This window comes from Notechis scutatus, chromosome 2, assembly GCF_049901735.1.
Source record: "Notechis scutatus isolate UNSWTSFEM ecotype Mainland chromosome 2, rNotScu1.2, whole genome shotgun sequence".
In the NCBI taxonomy this organism is placed as follows: domain Eukaryota; kingdom Metazoa; phylum Chordata; class Lepidosauria; order Squamata; family Elapidae; genus Notechis; species Notechis scutatus.
In genome coordinates, this window is record NC_142010.1 from 177173110 (window position 1) to 177197492 (window position 24383).

General features: G+C 41.1%; 2 protein-coding genes across 2 annotated transcripts; one reads left to right on the forward strand and one right to left on the reverse strand.

Annotated features, from left to right (window-relative positions):
- The first annotated feature begins 858 nt into the window (after positions 1-858).
- LOC148132422 (uncharacterized) lies at positions 859-3814 on the forward strand. Its single transcript, XM_087957484.1, is given in 4 exon segments — positions 859-947; positions 2512-2842; positions 2878-2951; positions 2954-3814. Coding segments are annotated over 4 exon segments (1272 nt in total). The 5' UTR covers positions 859-893; the 3' UTR covers positions 3767-3814.
- A 7848-nt stretch (positions 3815-11662) lies between these two features.
- On the reverse strand, positions 11663-14919 carry LOC113415461 (uncharacterized). The gene is made up of 4 exons (XM_087957485.1): positions 14873-14919; positions 13838-13904; positions 12188-12784; positions 11663-11801 (listed from the first exon to the last, which is right to left on the reverse strand). The coding sequence occupies exons 2-3, from the start codon at positions 13889-13891 to the stop codon at positions 12218-12220; spliced, it is 621 nt and encodes a 206-aa protein (XP_087813611.1). The 5' UTR covers positions 13892-13904; positions 14873-14919; the 3' UTR covers positions 11663-11801; positions 12188-12217.
- Positions 14920-24383: the final 9464 nt, after the last annotated feature.

Genomic DNA, 24383 nt, shown 5'->3' on the forward strand with positions numbered 1-24383 from the left:
TTCTCATGAAGCAGGAAGGTTCAGCTCTTCTCTTAGGCCACTTCTCCCCCCACTCCAACCCCCTGAATACCACCTCTGACTGGGCCTCAGGGAAGCCTCGTGGGCGAAGGCAAAGCAGTACCACAGTGATTTAGATTAGCTAGAAAGCAAAAAATCTGATGATTTCCTGCTTTCTACCTAATCTAAATTGCATGGCGCAGCTGATAGTCAGAACAGCTGATTGCCTGGGGGTGGAGGAAAAACAGCAACTTACCAAAAATTAGCCAAAGGCACAATGCAGGCAAATTAGATGGCGCGCGTGCCAGGTAAGGAGTGACTGCACGGGGAGGGGAGGGGCCAGCCAGTGGCACAATTTGCCAGTTTTCCGAACTGTGCAGAATTGTAACAACCGGTTCTATAGAACCAGTGCGACCACGTAAAATCCCACCCCTGAAACATGAGGCTCCATACCCTGAATGCAGTCACTCAGAGGATTCTGCCCAAAAACTTTGGAAGGGTGCAATCTCAAAAGTGTAATGAATCCATATTGGTCAGGATCATTAATGTCTCTAGTGTCTCTTTCTCTTAAATTTATAGTAGGATATTCAGTTCAGACTCTGATACAGCCAATGGGAAGGGCCAATGTTTACATTAGCATATTTTCCAGAGAACACTAAAGTCTTTTTTATTATTGATATTCATTAGAAATCAACACATGATTATATCATTTTCTTAAATACAATTGAGAGCTTGGGAAGCAAAATTCCAGATGTCCATCTCATGGCAGAAGAGAATTCTAAACAGTCATTTGGAGACCAGCAATTGTTTCTTCATCAGCATGAATTAACTTGGCATTCAGTTATCTAACTGTTAATAACCAATAATTAATTGTTCTTATAGGTTTATCCAACAAAATGAAGATTATGATTCTTCTTGCCTATCTTTTGGCCATCATTGTTCCTTTTGAGGTATCCATATTATAGATTGTGATTGCATGTCAGAAATATGTAGGGGTCATTTATTGCTTGAAAAAAAAATAACTGCAAAGTTTTGGAGAGTCAGAGGGTCATGTGGTGCTTATGGAATTGGTTGGGCAGAATGTTAATTTTCTCAAGAATTGTCATGCCCTTGGTAGAGTTGGACTCTGAGGGAGAGGAGGAACAGCCGACAGGGAGTGGAGGTGTGGCTCTGGAGGTTGTGGAAGAGGCTGGGGAAGGGCAGAGGCCGGCTGGGCAGTCAGAGGAACAACCAGGCCCATCCCCTCTGCATCCTAGGGCACACAGGGAGGAATGGAGAAGGCAACAACTTGCCTTACGAGAGAGGAAGCGGCCATGATCCTCCTCATTGGTTGCAGCTGGGGAGAATATTATATAAGAGAGACAATTACAACACAGCATTGCCAGAAGCAAAGCGTGTGTTATTTTGGGCTGAAGTTATCTTGGTTGGCGTCCTTCCAACAGACTGTGCCTTGTTATCTCCTTGAATTTGGTAAATATTTATCCTGGTCCATTGTGGAAATTCCATCATTGTAGTTTGTTTGGTTTTTTATTTCACCTCTATCTGCTCATTAAGTTCGGACTGTATTGTTTTCTTTTGAAGACTATTTTTGAGTACATTTTATCTCCAACTGAGAATTATTGAACAGAGGGACCAAGTTGGAGGCATTAAAGGACATTTATTTACATTTTGGATTTTGTTATGTTTGTGTTACACTCTGGGTCATCACAAGAACCTTGTCTGAAGGTTCAGTGAGGGAAGTCAGCATTATTATTCCACACTGCAAATAGAACCTGGGATAGATGAATCAGAGAGATAGAGAGAGGGAAAGAAAAGAAATGTTCAGTCTATGTAGGAAGTTCATAGCTTGCAGAGACTTCAACTAGATGAAATGGTGTAGAGTTTCCTGCCTAAGCAGACAGTTGGAGTAGAAGACCTCCAATGTCCCTTCCAACTCTGTTATTCTAGATCCTCCTACTCATTAGCATGTAGCAGTATTTCCCAACCTTGATACCTTAAGATGTATGACATGGCTTGCTAAGGAATTCTAGGAGGTGAAGTCCACAAATCTTACAGTTGCCAAGGCTGAGAAACAGTGACATACCATAGAGGTTTCAAAGTAGGTATTTCCTGTTAAAAGATTTCCAAAGGTGGATTTGGGTTGAGTTCACTTGAAGTCTTGGAAGGCAACAACCTGCTAGGGAAGGTCAGTTTCTACAATCCCATCACTTATGAAACCAACTTAAAACTGGGGAGCACATTTTTCTGGTGGACTTCCAGATACATGGATAAAGGCAATCAAAACGCTTGCTTGGGGATCTCGTGATGGGCTGCAGTCTTTGCTGATAGCTGGCTTGATTTGACTTGTGGAATCTGTTCTGTAAATAGTACTGGTGATGGAATGATTCCATAAAAAAACAGTTATCATCTCAACTGAAATATTATATAATCATTATATCTGCAACTTGTAATCTCATTTTTTTTTCCTGATTTAAATCTAATTTTTTCCCCTCATTTTTTCCCCTTCCCTTCCAGGCCCGCCCTAGAGAAATTGAAAGCAGCGAACGATGGCCATTCCCATTTTATCCATCACATCCAAGCTACCCAACTCTGGGCAACCCACCTCAAAACCAACCTTTAAATTTTGGATTTCGCTATCCAAAGGAAACAGTTTATCCTCCAATAATGACTTTAATGGAACTACTGTTATCAAGTAATGTTCCTGCTGGGCCTTCTGGACCACCAGGGCTTCTGGGACCTCCCAGACATCCAGGGTTTCCAGGGCCTCCAGAACCTCCCAGACCCCCAAGGTTTCCAGGGCCTCTAGGACCTCCCAGACCCCCAGGGTTTCCAGGGCCTCTAGGACCTCCCAGTCCCCGGGATTTCCAGGGTTTCTAGTACCTCCCAAACCCCCAGGGTTTCCAGGGCCTCCAGGACCTCCCAGACCCCCAGGGTTTCCAGGGCCTCTAGGACGTCCCAGTTCCCGGGATTTCCAGGGCCTCTAGGACCTCCCAGACCCCCAGGGTTTCCAGGGCCTCTAGGACCTCCCAGTCCCCCGGGATTTCCAGGGTTTCTAGTACCTCCCAAACCCCCAGGGTTTCCAGGGCCTCTAGGACGTCCCAGACCCCCAGGGTTTCCAGGGCCTCTAGGACGTCCCAGTTCCCCGGGATTTCCAGGGCCTCTAGGACCTCCCAGACCCCCAGGGTTTCCAGGGCCTCTAGGACCTCCCAGTCCCCCGGGATTTCCAGGGTTTCTAGTACCTCCCAAACCCCCAGGGTTTCCAGGGCCTCTAGGACGTCCCAGACCCCCAGGGTTTCCAGGGCCTCTAGGACGTCCCAGTTCCCCGGGATTTCCAGGGCCTCTAGGACCTCCCAGACCCCCAGGGTTTCCAGGGCCTCTAGGACCTCCCAGTTCCCCGGGATTTCCAGGGTTTCTAGTACCTCCCAGACCCCCAGGTTTTCCAGTGCCTCCAGGACCTCCCAGTCCCCCAGGGTTTCCAGAGTTTCCAGGACCACCCAGACCTCAAAGACCTCCAGCGCCTGAGTGGCCTATGGGTCCTGTGTGGCCTATGGGTCCTGAGGATCACCCTGATCCCATTTCTCATGAGAGCCCTCCACAACCCATAAATCCTGAAAGTTTTCCATGGCCCATGAGTCCTGACAGGCACCCCCAAGACATGAGTCCTGAAGGCCCCATGGGCCCCGAGAGTCCTGATATCAACCCCCAAGACATGAATCCTGAAGGCCCCATGGGGCCCATGAATTCTGAGAACCACACCCAAGTCATGTGACCTCCTGTGGGGCCCGTGTAAAGTGGAGGCAAAACCTGTTTTGTTGATTGGTAAGTCCTGTTGAGACATTTCCTATCCAAAGGGAATATTCTTGTAGGCTACATTCCAAGATGGCCGATACTTTTAGACTTTCTGAAGGACAGGAAAGCTGTTTCTTCAAGCATTGGCCTGGGATGGTGTGGAATCATGAAATAAACAACATGAATGATTCTGGGACATTGGAGTGTGTATCTTGGAGGGGGGGGTGTTTTTGTTTTCTTTGCTGTGAGACATCAAGGATCACTCTGTGAGAGATAGGTGGCTATATAAGTTATGCTCTTTACCAAGAGATAAAAATCTTTGGATGAAGCTATCTTGTACAAGAACCAGCAAACAATTCTTCACTGTTTGCCAAGTTTGGTTCTTCTGCAGGAGAGGTGCTCAAATATTTTCAGGTTGTAGAATCTTTAAAAAAAATCTAATAATTTCCAGAACCCTAGTCAAATGGTGAACCCCAGTCAACTAGTGATGAAAAAGCAAATATGTTGAAGTGAAGTTTGTGGTGTCCTTGTTACTTTATAACAAGAATGCCTAATTCCTTAATAATATTTTATTTATTGATTTATTTATTGAATTTATATTGCCACCTATTCGCTCATGGCAACTCAAGGCGGCTTACAGAATGTAAAACCATATTTAAAATAAAAAATACAGTAAAAACTAACAAAAAAGAATCAAATAAATTAATAAAGTACAATCGAACAAAATCTGGAAAAAAATAAATAAAAAATCACCCCCAATTCCCACCCACTCTTCCCTGACAACAGCAGATCACACAAGCCATTTGATGGGCTCCATCCTGCTCGGAGTTTCCCAGGCCCGCTGGCAGAACCAGGTGTTCAGTGCTTTCCGGATGAGGGGGGGGCATTCTAATCTCTGGGGGAATGATATTCCAGAGAGATGGAGCCACCCCAGAGAAAGCCCTTGTTCTGGGTCCCACCAGGTGTATCTCCCTCAGGGATGGGACCCGCAGTATTCCCTGCCTCCCCACTCTATTGGGTCAGGTAGATGTAACCAGCAAGAGACATTCCCTCAGATAACCTGGTCTCAAGCCATGAAGGGCTGTAACGGTGACAACCAGCACCTTAAATTGCACCCAGAAGCAAATTGGCAACCAATGCAGTTCCCGCAGGAGAGGTGAAACATGTGCACACTGGAATCTGCATAAAACCATGCAGGCTGCTGCATTTTGCACCAACTGGAGCTTCCGGATGTTCTTCAAGGGCAGCCCATGTAGAGCGCATTGCAATGATCAAGACAGGAAGTGACTAGAGCATGAGTGACTGTGAGTAGGGATCGTTGGTCCAGAAAAGGACATAACTGGTGCACAACCCACAGTTACGCAAAGGCCCCCCTGGCCATGACTGCCACCTGCTCTTCAAGTATATATCATATACTGCTTGTTAATATTGTATAGTATTGAGTCATGTGTTATTTACTGTACTCTGAGTAATATACTATGAAAAATAGATACAATAACATTCACATAAAAGGCATAACACAGCTGCTTCATCCATTCCTCTGGTAACATTATTTCTGGCAACATTCCCACTTCTCTTGGCCCATGGCAAAAGAGGTTTACCTATTAAATGATATATAATCTTGCACATAGACAACCAGGCTCATTTTGAGAAAAAGAGGGATTGTGTTGAGTTATGGGAGACAGTTTTCACTTTTATATCACTCCTATCTCGCTCAAAGCAAAAGATTTTCGAAAGGTTTGTGGAAATAAAGTACATTACAGTGTTGAATCACTTCTAACGGTGCCCATTGGGCTCATCCCACCCTTCATCCAATGAATCAAGTAGCTGGAAGGGATTTCTGTCAAGGAGCTTCACAAAGTGAAAATGTCAAGCAGGGACATCCATTGGACAATGGCAGAACAAAATGACAAATCAGAATCTAGCATTGGGGCAAACCTGATCCTCTCTTGCTGGTGGATAGAGAAGATGCTACAGGGCCACTGATCATTGTTCCTGTGGCCGGGAGCAGAGTGGACTATTCCCCTGATCCTTAATTGCTTGAAGTTCTGAATCAAAGAGGAGAAATGGAGAAAAAGAAGGAGCCACCCTTTGAGTGAGGACCTAAATACAATGTCTTCCAGGCACGTTGAACCCATGGGAATGGGGAGTTAGTGTAAGTTGAGAAAGGCTGCTAAGAGCTAAAAAAAAACAAAACACCATAATTGTAGCATAATCGATGCTTTGTCGCTCAAGGGATAATATCTAACTTATGAAATAGGTAGGGTACATTTAGTCTAGTCATAAATGCTGAAGTAATTCCTAATAATCTTTTCTTTCTTTCTTTTTCTTTTTCATAGATTTTGTTGAGATGCAGTTTGCAAGATATCTAGAAGACATTGTTTTTGTTTCTAGCACAGCTGTGAATGACCCTGAATTAGACTGACTGCAATGCATTCTTTTAAATAAATTTGACCAGCTTATATTTCTTCTTCTATATTTTTATTTATATTTGTGCATGTGACCATGAGGAAGTGTTTGTTAACAAAAGATATGGGAAACATTGACGAAAGACTGGCCTTTGGAGCTGGGCAGAATGGACAATTGGCCACAGTCACCTAGCCATGCCTGCTTCACCCTAGCTCTCCCACTCCAACCAACCCTTCATGTCTATTCATCCTGGCTATCCTCCTCCGTCACTCCTCCCTTGCCACTACTCCTCAACTTTCATGTTGTCCCAGGGGATTGGTTGAGAGAGAATTAGCCATGGCCAATTAACTGTGAGGGACAATTAGCCATACAACCAAGAGTAGGTCTCTGCCCTCTCATTGCATGTGGCATGCAGAGAGAGTGCTGGAAGGGTGGGTAGAGGCCTCCAGCACTGGTTTTTTTTTTCAAAAGTCTGCATCCCGGGAAACAAGGGACACAGCAGTTGCTGTGAGAGGCAACCAGGCTGCTCCTCCCACCAGTCATGCCATCCCAGAGGCTGCACAACACCCTGCCACCCTGAAAAGGAAAGGCAATGGACTCCATCCTGCCTTGTCATCTTGCTGCCTGCCCACTACCATGCTACCACATTGGACCCAGAGGGGAGAGTTTGCCCTGCAGAGCAGGTGTGCTCAGCCGCTGCATTGCCCAGGATCAGCAGTGTTGTTGCAGTCCAGGGTTGCCATCTGGCTGTTTTTCCGGCCAAATTTGAGAAAACTGGCCGTATAGAAGTCTGCTTGGCTGTGAAAAAAATGATGTCTCTGGCCAAATATATTTGGCCGGAAATTTGGCCGTATGGAAGTTGCTTGGCCGTGAAATCGAAATTTTGGCCGAATACTGGTTTTCAGTTCTTCCCCCACCAGCCCCAATTTGGGGCTAAGTGGCGGGTCTGACCTCGTCCCCGGGAGGGGTGGGGGGAAATCTTGCAGCAGTCTACGGGCGAGGGAAGTCCACACTCAGCAGCGGCAGCGCCAGTCGGCGGCCTGAGGGAGAAAGGAACGCAGGGTGGGGAGAAAGCTCGCCTCAGCGGCTCCGACACGAAGCGCCTCTTTCCGGCGCGGTGTGCCTCGCCTCACCACCCGTTATATTTGCGCTTTGTGAAGGAATCCTAAGGGAATCCTTAAAATACCCCTCCAAAAAATAATAATAATGATAAATATAAATAAATCATGTGCTTTGGTGCCTTGGCTTGCTTGCCCCTTGGCCGAGAACCACGCCTGGAGCGGCGTCCGAGAGGGAGATTCCTGCCCAATTAAGCACGCCCGACCCTCCGTGCAAAAGCAAAAAAGCTCCTTTTTTTATTCTTGCAAGCTCCTTTTGTTGTTGTTGTTGTTGAAATTTGCAAGCTCCTTTTATTTATTTTTGCAAGCTTCAGGGTGTGTGTGTGTGTGTGTGTGTGTGTGTGTGTGTGTGTGTTTGCAAACCAGGAACCTTTGCATCGCTTTCTCCCCATTGCAATTATTCTGATTTTTTATTTTTTTATTTAATTTTTCCCTCGGTCCACCCCTTTCCTCGATTCTTGCACACTCCCACCGCCTTTGGAAAGCAGCAAAAGCAAAAGAAACCCCCTTGGCTGGAACCTCGGTGGCTTTTTCTCCCTCTCTCATATCTTTTGCTCTCTTCTCCTCTCCTGGTTGTTTCAGGCGTCGACTGCCTTCGCCTCCGCCCGGCGCCTTTCGTCGCGCACCCTCCTCCCCCGGCTGACAGCTCTGCTGCCACCACCACCGCCGAGCCATGGTCCCGGCACCCCTCCAGCACCCCGGACAAGCGCAGGGCTGCTTTTGGGGGCTCCCGCAAGGGGTCTGGATCGGGATCTGAGCCCCTTCATTCCACCCCACTCCAGCTTTTGGCTCACACGCCTCTCTCTCGCTCTCGCTCCCTTTCCCCTCTGCCCGAAGCTGCGCCTCAGACGCACCCCGCGAGAACCACCCCACCCCACCCTTCATGCAAGGGGCACCGCTTGGTGAACAAGAGAGAACGAGCCAGCGAAGAGGAGGAGGAGAGGCAGACGCGAAGCAGAGCATGGGAGCGGGAGCTGCCGGAGGAGATGGGTGAGTGCTGCACGTGATCCTGAGCCTCCTGGTTGACTATTTTTTATGAATTGATTATTTAAAAACAGTTAAAAAAGCAAAAAACAATATATCCTCATTGCATAAAAAAAATTGCATAAAAAAAATTGGCCGGAAAATTTGGCCGTGAGAGAAAATAATTTGGCTGAATTTGGCCATATTTTGACTTGAGTTTGGCCGCAGAGCCAAGCTGCGATCTGACAACCCTGTTGCAGTCCAGTGCCAGGTGGAGCTCTGTTGCACAGCAGAGGGAGGACTGCTCATAATTCTCCCTTCCCCAATAAATGATTTTCCAAGGAAGAAGGGAAAAGCCTACCAAGCAACTCTCTTCTATGGGCAGCGACTTCTTCCTCTCTGGGCAGGTTCAGAGCTCAAGAAAATAAACTAAGCATGTAAGAAAAGGAGAACTGGGCTTTAAATTTGCCAAAATAATATAGGCCTCAGAATGATAGCAGGCCTGAAATAAAATGTTATATTAAAGTGTCAGCTAGAATGATTTCCCAAGAACAATGAAATATTTGTAATCTACTGTGCTAGCACAATGTTTTAATACGTATCTGCAAACTAATTAGTTTCAGAAGCTATTTTGGACCAGGAATATTGAAAACCGTGAGAAATAAGGAACTGAAAGTAGCCGATGGATAGAGCTTTGAGATGTACACAGGTATATGTCTGTAAGTAAGAACAAGGAAGTAAGTTGTGAAATGCAAGCAGAAAGTATAAAAAGAATGTCTTGGGATGTGTTTGTGGCCACTGGCCATAGCTATTCCTTGCTAGACCTAGCTATTGTCTCTGGACCTCATTGCAATGGGTTGTTATAAGTTGTGTTATGCTGGCTATTCATGTTTCAAATTGCTAATGACATAAACCTCGGAATCTTAAAGTCAGAATTATTGTTTGTCGTTCGTCTGTGTTCCTCTTTATTGGGGTATTTTGACAACAGGCCCATTTTGACTACAAGCAGTTTCATACAGGCCCACTTTGCTCCTCATTACCTACCTCAGAAACAAAAGGATAGAGGGGAGGGGGAATATTTACTGGATCCCAGATCCCAGATCCAACCTGGGATAAAAGTGTAGCAGACTCCAAGCCTCTTGAAGCCTCAGGGGGCCACCCTATCCTCTGCATCCTGCTGAACCATGGACCTCTCCACACATGCTGACTTAAAGCCCTCATGGTCCACAGCCAGGATGGGCACTGCAACCTAGCAGGCCTGGAAGAGACCAGTCTGGGTTAAGCCACTCTATCCTTTTAGAAGCCTCAGGAAAATGTTCTCCTTCTGTGAATTAAGAAATGCTTCTTTGTCAAGCGATAAAAATGGTGTTGAGCATCATTTGTCAAGGTCGCTTTAGGATTACTCCATAAACCATGCTTTTAAGCATCTTATGTATGCAGGGTATGTGAACCAGGTGTACCCTGCCTGCTGCAAAAACCCAGTGAGGGGATTCCCTATTGCTTTCCCTTTTTAGCCAGGATTTTTTTTCAGTCTAGGTTCTATCTTCCACCTTCCTTTTATTATTATGGGCAAGGAAAATTCCTTGATCCTGCTTTCTTGCTCCCAGACCAGAGATCTCTTGCTCTGCCTCAAATGGAGATGACAATTTTTGGAGTCCGATTAACAGCTGGCTAGACCCAGGTGTGCAGACAACCTCCTTCTCCTAGATACAACCATAAAATGTTAACCTCCTGCTGGATCCAGTGGCTCTCATGGCAGGCGCCTTTGCACATCAGAGGGACAAGCGATCTGGCATCCAGCAAGGCAGGTTTAACGTATCTTTTTGAAACCCCACGGCAGGAATTGTGTTTGACAATTTCACCTAACAGTGAGTCCAGATAAATACCGGGAAAGGGGAGGTGGATCAAACGTGGCCAAGCCACAAGCATCTTGTTGTAGTCCATCAGCGAAGCGGGAAGCAGATCTGGACAGTGAGGAGGTTGGGGAGGAACATAGGCCAGTCCTGGAATCTGGGGAAGGGTCTGACGAGTACTCTGTGTTGGAGGCAGAGATGGGGCCAGGGCCATCTGACAGTTATCAGCTGCCTTCGGAGTCAGACATCAGTGAGAAAGAAGGAGAGCTGGAGCCTGTTCCCAGTGTGTGCATGGGCAAAGCTGTCAGAAGAAGGGAACAGCTAAGGAACAAGGGTCGGCTTGGGAGTAAAGCCACAGGTGGACAGTGAATGTCCCCTCCCATAGGGAATAAAAGAAGAGCGAAAGGGAGGGTTTTTTTTGCAGGGGACAATTAGTTCATTTGAAGATCTGTTCCTGCATTCTTGCCTATATTGTCTGCTCCAGTGTGGCCTCTGAAAGATATCAGCCTGGCACTTCTCCAAGTCTGATAAAAGTCTGTAATTGTGAAATATCTTGAAAGACTGTTGGCCGGGACTTTTCTGGAAAGGAATTCACTATAAACTAAATAAAAGGGGCTTATCGGGATGAGGAGTCGGCTTCATGCTGTTGGGGAAGCCTAGGTCAGAACACATCCACCGCACTAGCCAAGGGCTGTTTATTGCAAGCAGGAAATTTATGGACATGCAAAGGCAGCCTACATTTTCTAGAACATAGTGCAGATCTTGGAAAAGAAGGGAGGATCTGCCCTCCGGCTCAACATCTAATAAGCACAAGAGAGGAAAATGAAATCCTCTCTCCATGTTTTGCAGCAGGCAGGGCAGACCTGGTTCACACACCCTGCATACTTAAGGTGTTTAAAAGTGTGGTTTATGAAGTAGTCCTAAAGCTTCCTTGAGAAATGATGCTCAACAGCTGGGTGAAAGATCCCATTGCCCTCCATTTGGGGGGGGGCACTGTGACACCACCAGGAAGGCACACCTGGGGGAGAGGAGTGGCCTGATTTCCAGATATAGCAACCAACATGTCTCCCGTCTCCCGGCACACAGTTTTTTCAAAAAGCCGGGCTCAAGGCCTACCCCATCCAGCACGCTCTGTGCGTGCTGCCTGCATCCAATGAGAAGGCAGAGGCCCACTCCCTAGCATGTGGATTGGCCACCAGGTTGCACAGCTAATAGTCCTGCAGGGCAAATTGTCAGTGGTGATTTGTCTCGTAGCCAATCTCCAAAGGCAACATGGAAGTTGAGGAGCAATGGGGAAGGAGTGGCGAGGCAGGAGAGATGGAGGAGGGGCAGCCAAAGATGAACACCCAAGTTGGAGGGTCAGTTGGGACAGGAGGCCTGGGGTGAAGCAAGCATGGCCAGGTGACTGTGGCCAATTGTCCATTCTGGCCAGCTCCAAAAGCCAGTCTTTGGCAATTGCTTCCCATCTCATTTGTAAACAAACACATCCTCACCTATACATGCACAAATATCATAAAAATATAGAAGAAGAAATAGAATGCTGGTCAAATTTATTTAAAGGAACCATTGCAAAACTTTAAAAAGTCAGTCTAAATCAAGGTCATTCACTCAGATGTGCCAGAAACAAAAACAATGTCTCCTAGGTGTCTTGAAAACAGCATTTCAACAAAATCTACAAAAAAGAAAAGAAAAAGATTATCAGGAATGGTAATGACTACATTAAGCATTCCCTACCTATTTCATAAATTAGATATTATCCCTTGAGTGGCAGAGTATCAAATATGCTACAGGGCATCAATTATGTTCTTTGGCTCTTAGCAGCCTTTCTCAACTTACACTTACACCCCATTCCCCATGTCCCTTGTATTGGAGAAAGAAGATCTAGGCCATCACCCTTTTTTCTCCATTTCTCCTCTTTGATACAGAACGTCAAGGGATTGCTTGAGGAAACAGCTTCCCTGTCCATCAGGAAGACTAAAAATATCATTTGTCATGGAATGGTAGTATGAATAGCTTACAGGCACATTCCCTGATGTGAAATGTCTCAACAGGACTTACCAATCAACAAAAGAGGATTTTGCCTCCACTCTACACAGGCTCCACAGGAGGAAACATGCCTTGTGGGTGGTACTCAGGATTCATGGGCTCCATGGGGCTTTCAGGACTCATGGGTTGTGGGATGCTCTCAAAACTTATGGCTTGTGGGATGCTTTCGTGACTCATGGGTTGTGGGATGCTCTCAGAACTTATGGCTTGTGGGATGCTGTCATGACTTATGGCTTGTGGAATGCTCTCAGGGCTTATGGATTGTGGGATGCTCTCAGGACACATGGGCCATGCGAAGTTTTCAGGACTTATGAGACCAGGATTACCCTCAGGATACATGGATACAGGACTCATAGACCCCTCAGGCCCTGGTGGCCCTGGAGGCCCAGGGGGGCTGGCATCCCCTGGAGCCCCTGTGGGTCCAGGAGGCCCAGCAGGAATATAACTTGCTAGTTCTATTAAAACATTTATTAGAGGGTCAACTATCTCCTTTGTATAGTAACTTAAAGATTGGTTTTGAGGTGGATCATTCAGAATTGGGTTGTTTGGACCTGATGGATAAAATGGGATTGGCAGTTGTTCACTGTTTTCAATTTCTATAGGGTGGGCCTGGAAGAGAAGGAGAAAAATGAAGAAAAAATAAGATTAAAATGATTTTTTAAAATTGAGATTGTAAATTGTAGATATAATAATTTTACAATAGTTCACTTGAGGTGGTAACTGTTTTTTATGAAATCATTCCATCACCAGTACTATTTACAGAACTGATTCCCAAAGTCAAATCAAGCCAGCTATCAGCAAAGACAGCCGTCACAAGAGCACTAAGCAAGCATTTTCATTGCCTTTATCCATGTATCTGGAAGTCCATATGAATAATTGGTTCCCCAGTTTTAAGTTGGTTTAGTAGGTCATGGGATTGTAGAAGCTAACCTTCCCCAGCAGGCTGTTGCCTTCCAAGTCTTAAGTCACATTGACACAACTCCACCTTTGGAAATCTTTTAACAGGAAATGCTTATTTCGAAACTCTACTGTATATGACTGTTTCTCAGTCTTGGCAACCATATGTGGTGTGGACTTCAATTCCCAGAATTCCCCAGCCAGCCAAACTATATACATCAATATTGTCAAGATTGAGAAACACTGCTCCATGGCAACAAGGAGGAAGATCAGTTTCAAGTCTCTGTAGATGATGAACCTCCTAAATGAATTGAACATTCTTTCTCTCCCCCTTTCTGTCTCTGATTCCTCCATCCCCCAACTTCTATTTGCAGCGTGGAATAATAATGCTCACTTCCCTCACTGAACCTTCAGACGTGAATCTTGAGAAAATGAATATTCTGCCTAACCAGTGGTGGGATCCAATTTTTTTTTGCTACCAGTTCTGTTGATATGGCTTGGTGGGTGTGGCAGGGGAAGGATACTGTAAAATCTCCAGTCGGCGGTGGTATTTGCTGGTTCTCTGAACTACTCAAAATTTCCACTACTGGTTCTCCAGAACTGGTCAGAACCTGCTGAATACCACCTGGAATTGGCCCAACCAATTCCATAAACACCACATGGCCCTCTGACTATCCAAAATTTTGCAGTTATATTTTCTCAAGCAATAAATGAATCGTATATATTTCTCACATGCAGTCACAATCCGTAATATGGGTACAGTACCTCAAAAGGGGCAATGAGGGCCAAAAGGCAGGCAAGAAGAATCACAATCTTCATTTTGTTGAATGAACTTGTAAGAAGAATTAGTTATTAGTTATTAACAGTTAACTGAATGCCAAGTTAATTCATGCTGCTGAAAAAAAAATTGTTGGTCTCCAAATGACTATTAGAACTCTCTCCTACTATGAGATGGACATCTAGAGTTTTGATTCCCAGCTTTCATTGCTCTACACAATTGTGTTTAAGAAACTGATATAATCATGTGTTGATTTCTAATGAATATCAATGATAAAAAATCTACTGTTCTCTGGAAATCATGCTAATTATTTTAAAGTAAATGTAAACATTGGATTGTAAAAAATGTAAACAACTGAATTTCTAACAGAGAAAGAAGAGCATGGGTGGTTAAGTGACTGATTCCTTAAAGCTTTACCTGACTATGAGCATTGGAAATAGAATAGAAAAAATATTACTATTTTATATAAATACATTAATGTTCCTCTTTATCATCATGGTAAAAGGAAGAGTTAAAATATAAACAGAAAATTAAATAAACACTTCTCTCCTATGGCCCTAGGATAATATGTCTGACCTTCTGAACTTGGAATGTAAATGTGAAAAACTATAACCTTCCCATGTATGAAGCATTTGCTATCTAGATGATGAATCTGATTTTTAATTTACTCTGGCAAAGCAGGGGAAGAAAAGAAGAAAATAAAATAAGAACAGGTAAAGAGCCTGTTTTTAAAACATGGCTGACTATTTGAACTCTTTAAAATGAATATTGTGTTTCATATACAAGTTAACCAAAACATTACAAGAAGCAGCGCAATATAAAAAAACTGCAAAGTAGCTATGAGTAAATTGCTTTCACCAAAAAGTTAAGCAAGTATTGCTATTTCTATATTCCTCACTCACTTCAAAGTATCTCACGGAGATCAAAACTCACAAGATGATATTTATGCAGTCTTCAAATCAGTAATTCTGTCTGCCAAATAATAACTGCAAAAGCATTAAAATAAATATATTCTGACTTACCTTTTTCTTTGCAGTGCAGTTTTGGTTCTGCTCTCTCTGAGATGATCTGAGGTGAAGAGGCAATGCTTATATATTCTCTGAAACTTCCTGGGATTAGGTAGATCATCTAACCACACATCTACTGTGGTTAGAAGACCTTTGCTCTGATCTCTTCCAAATATGCATGTAATAATCTTCAAAATTGCTCTGTTTTGAAATCTTTTGTGGTTTCCAGAAGATGGTCTTGTCATGGCAAAATTGGACAAGGCACTTTAGAAATTTCAAATTATGACCATCAGAATTCCTGCCAAGCCCTTCAACATCACTATTGTCCAAGTCTATGCCCCAGTGACTGCTGTAACAGAGCTTTTATGCCATGGTCCAAGAAACTCTGAAACAAGTGCCCCAAGATACATTGTTTATATTTTGGGCAACTTTAATGCAAAAGTTGGCAAGCAAGTGGAGACCAGGCATCACTAGTCATTTTGGACTAGGTGAGATGAACAATGCAGGGATTGTTTGGTACAATTTTGCCAAGAAAACTGATTTAGATCATGAATACATGATCACAAATGCCGCTTATACATTTGGAGCCCACCAAACAGATTTCACTGTAATCAGATTGTCTATGTCCTATGCAGCCACTGAGGGACTAATTCAGTCCTTGCTATTAAGACATATCCAGGTGCTGATTGTGGCTCAGATCATAAATTGTTGTTAGCAAAGATTGAAGTCAAACTATGCACTATCAAAAAGGCAGTGCCTCCAAAGAAATTTGATTCCACCAACATCCTTACTACATATATACAATTGAGGTGAACAATAGCTTTGAACTGCTAGACACTGCTGAGAAGATGCCTGATGAACTGTGGCAGGAGATTCAATCAACTATTATTGGAATTGCAGAAGAAAACATACAATACAACAAGCCAGAGAAAAAGTGCAAATGGCTCTCAGATGAAGCCATCAAAAAAGAAAAGCAGCAAAGGGAGCAGGCAAATGAGAAGAAGCAAGAAGACTGAATGCAGCTTTCCAGAGGAAAAGTAAGAAAGAACAATGAAGTTTGCTAGGATGAGCGATGTAAATTACTTGAAGAGGACTACATGAAGGGCCACAACAGGAATGCATTTATGCAAGTAAAAACTAAATAAATACACTTTTTTTTTTTTTGCACATAAAGGCATCAAAAACAAGCAAGGGAAAGAACTGCCTGACCAACAAGACATCAACCAACAAGAGGCATCAACCATCAACCAACAAGACAAGAACACATGAGATTATACAAAAGAATTGTACCCAGATAGCAAAGAGGCCCAGCCTCCGGATGATGAGGAAAATTTCAAGAGGAGTGTATAGCAGTAATTGAAAAAGAAAAAGAAGAAGGTGCAGTAGGCGGTGAACCCAGAGAACAATGAGAATTGAGATCTACTAGAGCAATGAAAACCTCTTATAAAGCTTAACATGGATGAAAGAAAATTGATTTTGATTAACATAAATGGACTTAATTTGGCTACTAAAAGAAGGAAAGTATTTCACAAATTAGAAAAATTAAAATTTGACATAATCTGCTTACAAGAGGTACATATTTAAAAACAACATGAATATATACTAAAACAAGGAAAACTAGGGAAATTATTTACGTCACTGGCACAATCCAAAAAAAGAGGTATGGTATTATATATTAAAGAAACAATTTTGGCAGAACTAATCTACACAGATGATGATGGAAGGATTCTGATGGTGGAAATAATGGATAACAGCTTTAAAACACTTCTAATTGCAATTTATGCCCCAAATGATAAACATGAAGAATTCTACAGAAAATTACACATGAAAATAATTAAATTGGACTATGGTAATATTTGTATGATGGGAGATTTTAATGGAATAATTAAAGACCGGTTGGATTATAAAACACAGAAAACAACAAAGAAAGTTAGAAAGATAGTACCAAAATCCTCCCTTTGAATAATAGAAGAATTTAACTTAAAAGTTGCATGGAGAGAGAGAAATGTGGAAAGTAAGCAATATATTTTTTATTCAAACAGGCATACATCCTGGTCTAGAATAGATATGATATGGATGTCAACAGAATTATTGACTAATGTACGACAGATTGAAATAGAAACAAGCACTTGGGCAGATCATAATCCAGTGTCAGTTATTTGGAAAGAATACAAGAGGAGATCTAGATGGACTTTAAATAATATGATATTAAAAGAAAAAGACTTTAAACAGAAAATAGAGAAAGAACTTGTTTTCTTCTTCAAAGAAAATAGAAAAGAGGATACATCTTTACAGAGTCTCTGGGACACGATGAAGGCCTACACAAGAGGCTTGATAATAGATTATACTAGGAGAAGAAACAGAAAACAGAAAAAGACATTTATAAACCTATATCTCTATTGAACTCAGACTATAAAATATTTGCTTCAATTTTGGCAGAAAGACTAAAAAGATACTTAAATAATTTTATTCATACTGATCAAAATGGATTTCTGCCAAAGAGACAAAACAAAGACAAAGTGAGAATTATTTTGGATACTCTGGAATATTATGAAGCACACCCTGAGAAGCAAATGGCCTTGATGTTTCTAGATGCGCAAAAAGCCTTTGACAAAGTGAGTTGGCGATTTATTTTACTGCAATTGATACAAATGGGCTTTGGTAAAAAATGTATCCAAGCCATTGAAACAATATACCATGAACAAACTGCAAAGGTGATGGTGAATGGAGAATTAACAGAATCTATAGATATAAGAAAAGGGACAAGGAAAGGCTGTCCATTGTCACCTCACCTGTTTGTGCTAACATTGGAAGTGTTGAACAGGAATATTAGAGAAGAAAGAGAAATAAAAGGAATGAAAATTAAAAAGGAGGAATATAAATTGCAAGCTTTTGCAGACAACCTGGTATTTATATTAGAAAGACCCATTGGAAACAGCACCCAAATTAATAGAAAAAAATAGAAGAATATGGGAAAGTAGCAGGTTTGAGAATAAATAAAGACAAAACAAAGATATTAACAAAGAATGTTAGCAAGATGAAAGAAAGAGTTGGAAGAAATTTTAAAAATACAGGTCACGAACAAGGTTAAATATTTAGGGATACATATTACACCAAGATGTAGTACACTGAAGGAAGATAACTATGTTAAACTCAAACAGCAGATTGCGACAGATTTGATAAAATGGGAAAAACTGCAACTATCATTGATTGGGAAAATATCTACAATTAAGATGAATATTTTGCCCAGAGTTTTATATTTATTCCAGACAATTCCTTTTCAGCTAGGGAAAGAGTTTTTTTTGAAGATTTAAATAGAATTGTGTTGAAATATATTTGGCAGAGCAAAAAAGCAAGAATGAAATTAAAACTGTTACAAGATGCAAGAATAAGAGGAGGGTTTGCCTTGCCCAATTGGGAACTATATTACCAGGCATCAAGTTTGATGTGGGTAAAGGAATGGATAACACTAAGGAACAGTAGATTACTGACTTTAGAAGGCCATGACTTGCTGTTGGGATGGCATGCCTTTCTCTGGTATAAGGGAACTAAAACCCAGGGGTATTTTAGAAGACATTATATTCGAGAGGCATTGCTTCTGAACTGAGAGAAGATAAAAAGACAATATTACTTAAAAATTCCAACATGGATATCAACTATTGAAGCTTTTTCTTATCCAATAATATATAAAAAGGAACAAACAATTAGTTATGGTGAGATATTGAATGAAAAGGGTGAATTTAAATCTATGCAAGTGTTGGAAGAACAAGGTGTAAAAATGAATTGATTTTCATATTTGCAGATACAATCTAGGTTTGATAAAGACTCTAAAGCAGAAGGTATTTATGATAAGTTGACTGATTTAGATAAAATTTTGATGGGTACTGATGAAAAGGTAATTTAAAAACTTTATGGACATCTATTAGAATTTAAATTGGAGGAGGAACAAGTTAAAGAAATGATGATTGCTTGGGGGGGAAATTTTGGATATGGGATTGATTTAGAAAAATGGCAATAATTGTGGTCTCAAAATTATAAAATGACAATGTCAACTGCATATAAAGAAAATTTGCATAAGATGTTTTACAGGTGGCACCTACCCCCGACGAGACTTGAGAAAATGTTTAAGAATACATCGGATAAATGCTGGAAATGTCATCAGATACCTGGTTCATATTAGCATATGTGTGGACATGTTCGGACGCAAAGAAATATTGGACTAAAATCCACACATGGTTGGAAAAAATGATAAAACAACATATAGACTTTAAACCAGAGGTCTTTTTATTGGGAGTTATACCAGACATATACAATAAAGAATTGAAATATTTGATTGTAAATGTTTTAACAGCAGCTAGAATTGTATTTGCGAAAAATTGGAAAAATGACAAAATACCTATGCAGGAGGAAGTTATTAAAAAAAATTATGGACTGTGCTGAAATGAGTAAACTGACATTTGAAATTAGAGACCAAGAAGACAAGCAATTTAATATGATATGGGATTTGTTTTATCAATGGTTGGATAAAAAGACATGGTCAGGTAACAGAATAGATAATTTTGTTATAGAAGTTTAATAGACTGATACAAAATATAATGTAGACATACATAACCATTGGATGACAGCATAATATAATATTGATGGAATAAATAGCAGGATAATTAATAATTGATAAATAGATAAGCATATGTTAGTTTGACAATGTGAGATTGATATAAATTGTGAACAATGATTATGAAAGGATCACACAAAAGATTCTAAACCAACTGACACACTGTATGTACAAAATGGAAGATGGTTTTATGTTTTTTTATGTATTGTCTGTGTATGTTTGTCTTAAAATAAAAGAATATATAAAAAAACAAGCAGAGACAGAACATCAGTTTCACTGGGGAAAAAGTAAATATCTATTTATAGATACATTGCTCTTTGTGCAATAGTCCTAGAAACTCTGAATAACAATTTTGGTTTCCTCGCCTCATTCCAGCCTCTTCTTTATTATCACTTTGACCACAGTTGTGCCTCATTTTGATAAGCCTAAATCTGTGGCCCTTATTCCCACCAAAAGGCCTATTCAGTTAAAGTCCTGGCACTGTGATTCACCAGGTAAGTCACACATCTTGAGGTTCCAGGGACTAAAGCTTTAACTCCACATTAAGCTGAGCAAGTGGTTTTGCTTGTCTTGAAAAATGAGTTGATGCCTTATGTTAGATCTTGTGCTTGTCTTGGCTTTTTTCTTCAGAATATCAAGCTGTTTTTCTGGATTGTTTAATGTTCTGATTATTATAAATTCCCCATTTTCTTTTTAAATTTTTTTTATTTATTTATTTATTTTGGATATACATCACTATCACTATATGAGCAGTGATGTATCATTTAAATGCATTCATTTAAAATACAAATAACAATAGTAATATTAATAATATTTGTTACATTAATCATAAGTGTAATTATGGTGTTATTATACATATTTTTATTAGAGTGTGTTCCTTCATTGTTTAGTTGTTCAGTGTTTTTGTGTGCCATTCTAATAACAATCACAATATTATTTAAATATACATAGTGATACCATCTTTCAACATCTAATCTTTACATCTAGCTAATACTTTTAGTATATTATATAAAAATATGTATAATAATATTCCCCCTTGATCTTATTTCTACCTCTATTCTAGCTCTCAATAAAGCCAGACTTATATTAAACAGCATTACCTTTCTAACCATCATCCCTTGTTCGCTTTAGTATTTCGATTCTTATTTGTTTTTTGACTTGCCCCCCAAACTCCTCCCTTGGGTCTTTGTCTCTGTCTATATCTTTCCTATTTAACCCAAATATCTCTTCCATCTCTACTATCTTTTGCTGCCATACCTCCAGAGGATCTTCCCAAACTCCTACCTTCTCTTCAAAAATATCTTTCTTTTTATCCAATCCCATTTTTTGATAATATATATTGTCCCTGATTTGATTCATAAGTCTTTATTGCCTTCTCCTTCTCTTCTTGTTTTATTTGTTGATTTATCTGCTCTATCTTTTCTTCTGGCCTTGCTATTATCTCCTCTATTTCCTGTGTTTTATTATCTTTATTCGTTGTCCCTTGTTGAACGTTTTCTGATTTTCCCAGAATGTTATGCATTAAGCCTTTTATCTTCCTGTAGTTCTTTGTCAACATATCATAGGTACTTCAGAGCATCAACACAATTTCTTTTTGAAATCCAGTCATCTCCCCCTGATGTCTTATTTTGATAGGTCCAAATATTGATCAATAGCCTGTCAGTAGTCTGTCACCACCCCAAAGTCTCAATTGTCTATGAGCTCAAAAAGCCACCTTGGAAACCATTTGCTCAATCCTGACATTGCTCCTCAGGGGAATGCAATAGTTATAGCTCTTTGTGTCACACAGTTAGTCAATTAGTTCCATTTAGGTAATCCAGGAAGATTTCCAAATGTCTCCTTAAGTCCATTCTGTGAGTTCAGTCATAGATCCTAGCATTTAAAAGTCACTTTCTTCCATAATCTCACAGTTAAACCTCCAATAACCATGAAGTGGACAAATATACAACAGTAGATAGCACAGCAGTCCTCCAGGTGTTATTTATTTCCACTTTTTTCCCATTGTCTTATCAGTATTATCAATATAAATTCTATTCACCAATAAATGGCGCCTTCAGCTTAAATTTCAACATTGCACAAGATCTAACAAATATTTATTTTAATTTCTTGTAAATAGTCAATATTCAGACAAATAATTCCAGCATTTTAAAATGCCTCACCAAAATATTGCCATCCAATCTTTCTATATTTTAAAGATTTTGCATTCTTCCTTTAGTTCCTTTTCTTTTGGGTCTACAATTTTTCTCTCTGTAATTATTTGTCGCTTTGACAAACATTTCAAAGAGTTTCTTTTCTAGGGTTTATTTTCTTTGGGTTAGGGTCTAGGTTCAAAAAAAAGAATCACCTCACCCAGTTCCAGTCACTGTTCATCTATACTGCTCCAGTACATCTTTGTTTCTTTGGTTTCCCCAACTTCACAGCAGCCATAATGGCTGCCTCTCCACATCATTGTTGGATGGGAGGGTCCAGCTGGAGAGTTGCCACTCTCCGTGATCTGCAGGGTGCCCCTCCTTTCTTCATCACCCCTACAGGGTGACTTTAGCCCCTTGGGGGAGGGGGGTGCCTCCAACAAGGAGGATTCAGCGTGAGTTTGTGGAGTTCTGCTCCTCACATCCAATCCTCATGATGTCAAACTGGAAATCTAAATTCCCCGTGTTCACGTGCCCCAGCTGAGGAAGAATCCAGCTCTGACCACAGCTTTTTGACATTGCATGATGTCCTCAATATCATCATTGCATGAGCTCTGCTTCAGAATTCAACTTTTGTTGTATGTATGGCCTGTTTTCCTCAGACAACTCTAGCTCATCTACGTGGGGTTTTTTCCTCATTTTTTCTCCACAACAATAGTGTGAGGTAAACTGATCTGACAGTAATTGGCTCATATTCATTATGCAAACTCTGGGGTCAAGTGGGGAATTGAATCTTTCAAGTCCTAGTCTAGCATCTGAATCTTCAGTTTAATCTCACCACTAAAATGCTCCTGGCCTTGATATGCATATAGTGGCTGCAGTAGTGAATTCTGAAATGGACAAAACATTGTCTGGCTCAATGCCAGCCAAGGGAGATGTCCTTATGTGGACATTAAGGAAAGGAACTAATCATTTTCCCCCGTCTCTTCTCTTCTCCTTTCCTCTCCTGTTCTCTCCCCTCCACTCCCCCTCCCCTCTTCTTCTCGTCTCCTCTACTAAATAGTTGGACTCATTTGGAGAAAGCCTTGATGCAATCCTCAAATGGCTACGTTCTGCATTGCTACTAAGCCTATGTTAAAACATCATCTGGGTTCTCTTTGAATGCTGATGTTTTAATGCTTGCATAGGACCAGAGCAATTCCTTTGGATATGATTTTAGTGTTCTTTCAAAAGAGTGCTACGCCCATATTAAAAAGTAGCTCAAACAAGAGCTGAAAGTCACAGGCACAGTGTGTCACAAAGCAGTAGGGAAGGAGCTCACCCATTTCATAGTTACAGCCACCAGCTTTCAGCTGTTATTCACACTGATCCAGACCTCTGAGGAAGAGATCAGGTCTGAAACTTTACTGGAGAGGTTAAGATGCTGGCCTAGAAACCAGTTCTATCAACACTTAGCCATAGACTGAGTGTGGGCCAGTCTCTCTGTCTTAGTTCAATTCACCTCAAAAACTATTGTGGGAAAATAAGCAGAGTTGGGAGTATTATGCTTATTCGCAACTCTGAGTATCCTACAGAGTAATAAAGATGGGATAAAACTCTGATAAATAAAGGTTCAATGAAGTATTTTATTTTTATTTATTTATTTTGTTGAGTATGTATCAGTTAACAGATATAAGTATAAACATAGTTATGAATACATGAAATGGATACATATAAGAAAAATAAAAAGAAACAATAGGACAGGCACGGTAGGCACATTGGTGTGCTTATGCACACCCCTTACAGACCTCTTAAGAATGGAATGAGGTCAACAGTAGACAGTCTAAGGTTTAAGTTTTGGGGGTTTGGGGAATAAAACAGAGTCAAGTAGAGTATTCCAGACATTGACCACTCTGTTGCTGAAGTTGTATTTACTGCAATCGAGTTTGGTGAGGTTTATCTTGAGTTTGTATCTATTGTGTGCTCATGTATTGTTGTGGTTGAAGTTGAAGTAGTCATTGACGGGTAGGACATTGCAATAGATAATGTACTACGTTTAGGTCGGATCAAAGGCAATGTAGTTCTGAGTTGTCTAAGCCTAAAATTTCAAGTCTGGTGGCATAAGATATTCTATTACGAGTAGAGGAGTGGAGGACGCTTCTCGTAAAATATCTCTGGACTCTCTCGATTGTGTTAATGTCCGATATGCAATGCAGGTTCCAGACAGATGAGCTGTATTTGAGAATTGGTCTAGCAAATGTTTTGTATGCTCTAGTTAGTAATACAATATTACTGAAGAAAAAGCTACGCAGGATTAGGTTAACAACTTTTATTGCCTTTTTGGCTATATTGTTACAGTGGGCTCTGGCACTTAAATCATTATAGATGAGCACTCCAAGGTCCTTGACAGAGTTGAGAGATTGCACCCACAGATGTCTGTAGAGCTGACCAAGAGAAAGTAGATGAAAGTATTCTATATCCTAAGGCAAACTCTGCTCCTTTTGAATATGTGCTTATCGACTTTGTGTTAGAAGAGGATCCACTGCTTAAGATTGCAAATTATGGTGACCTTAAAAATATATTTGAGACAACTTCAAATCTCCATATGTTCTGGATTAAAGTAAAGACAGAATATTCTGAGATTGCCACAAATCATTGAAAAGCCTACTTCCATTTCCAACATCCTATCTTTGTGAAGCAGGGTTTTCTGTAGTGACAGCAACCAAAACAAGATTACTGAGTAGGCTGGACTGACTGTCCCCTGTCACCCGCAGATGGAATCATCCAGTTGCAGGAACACAATCTC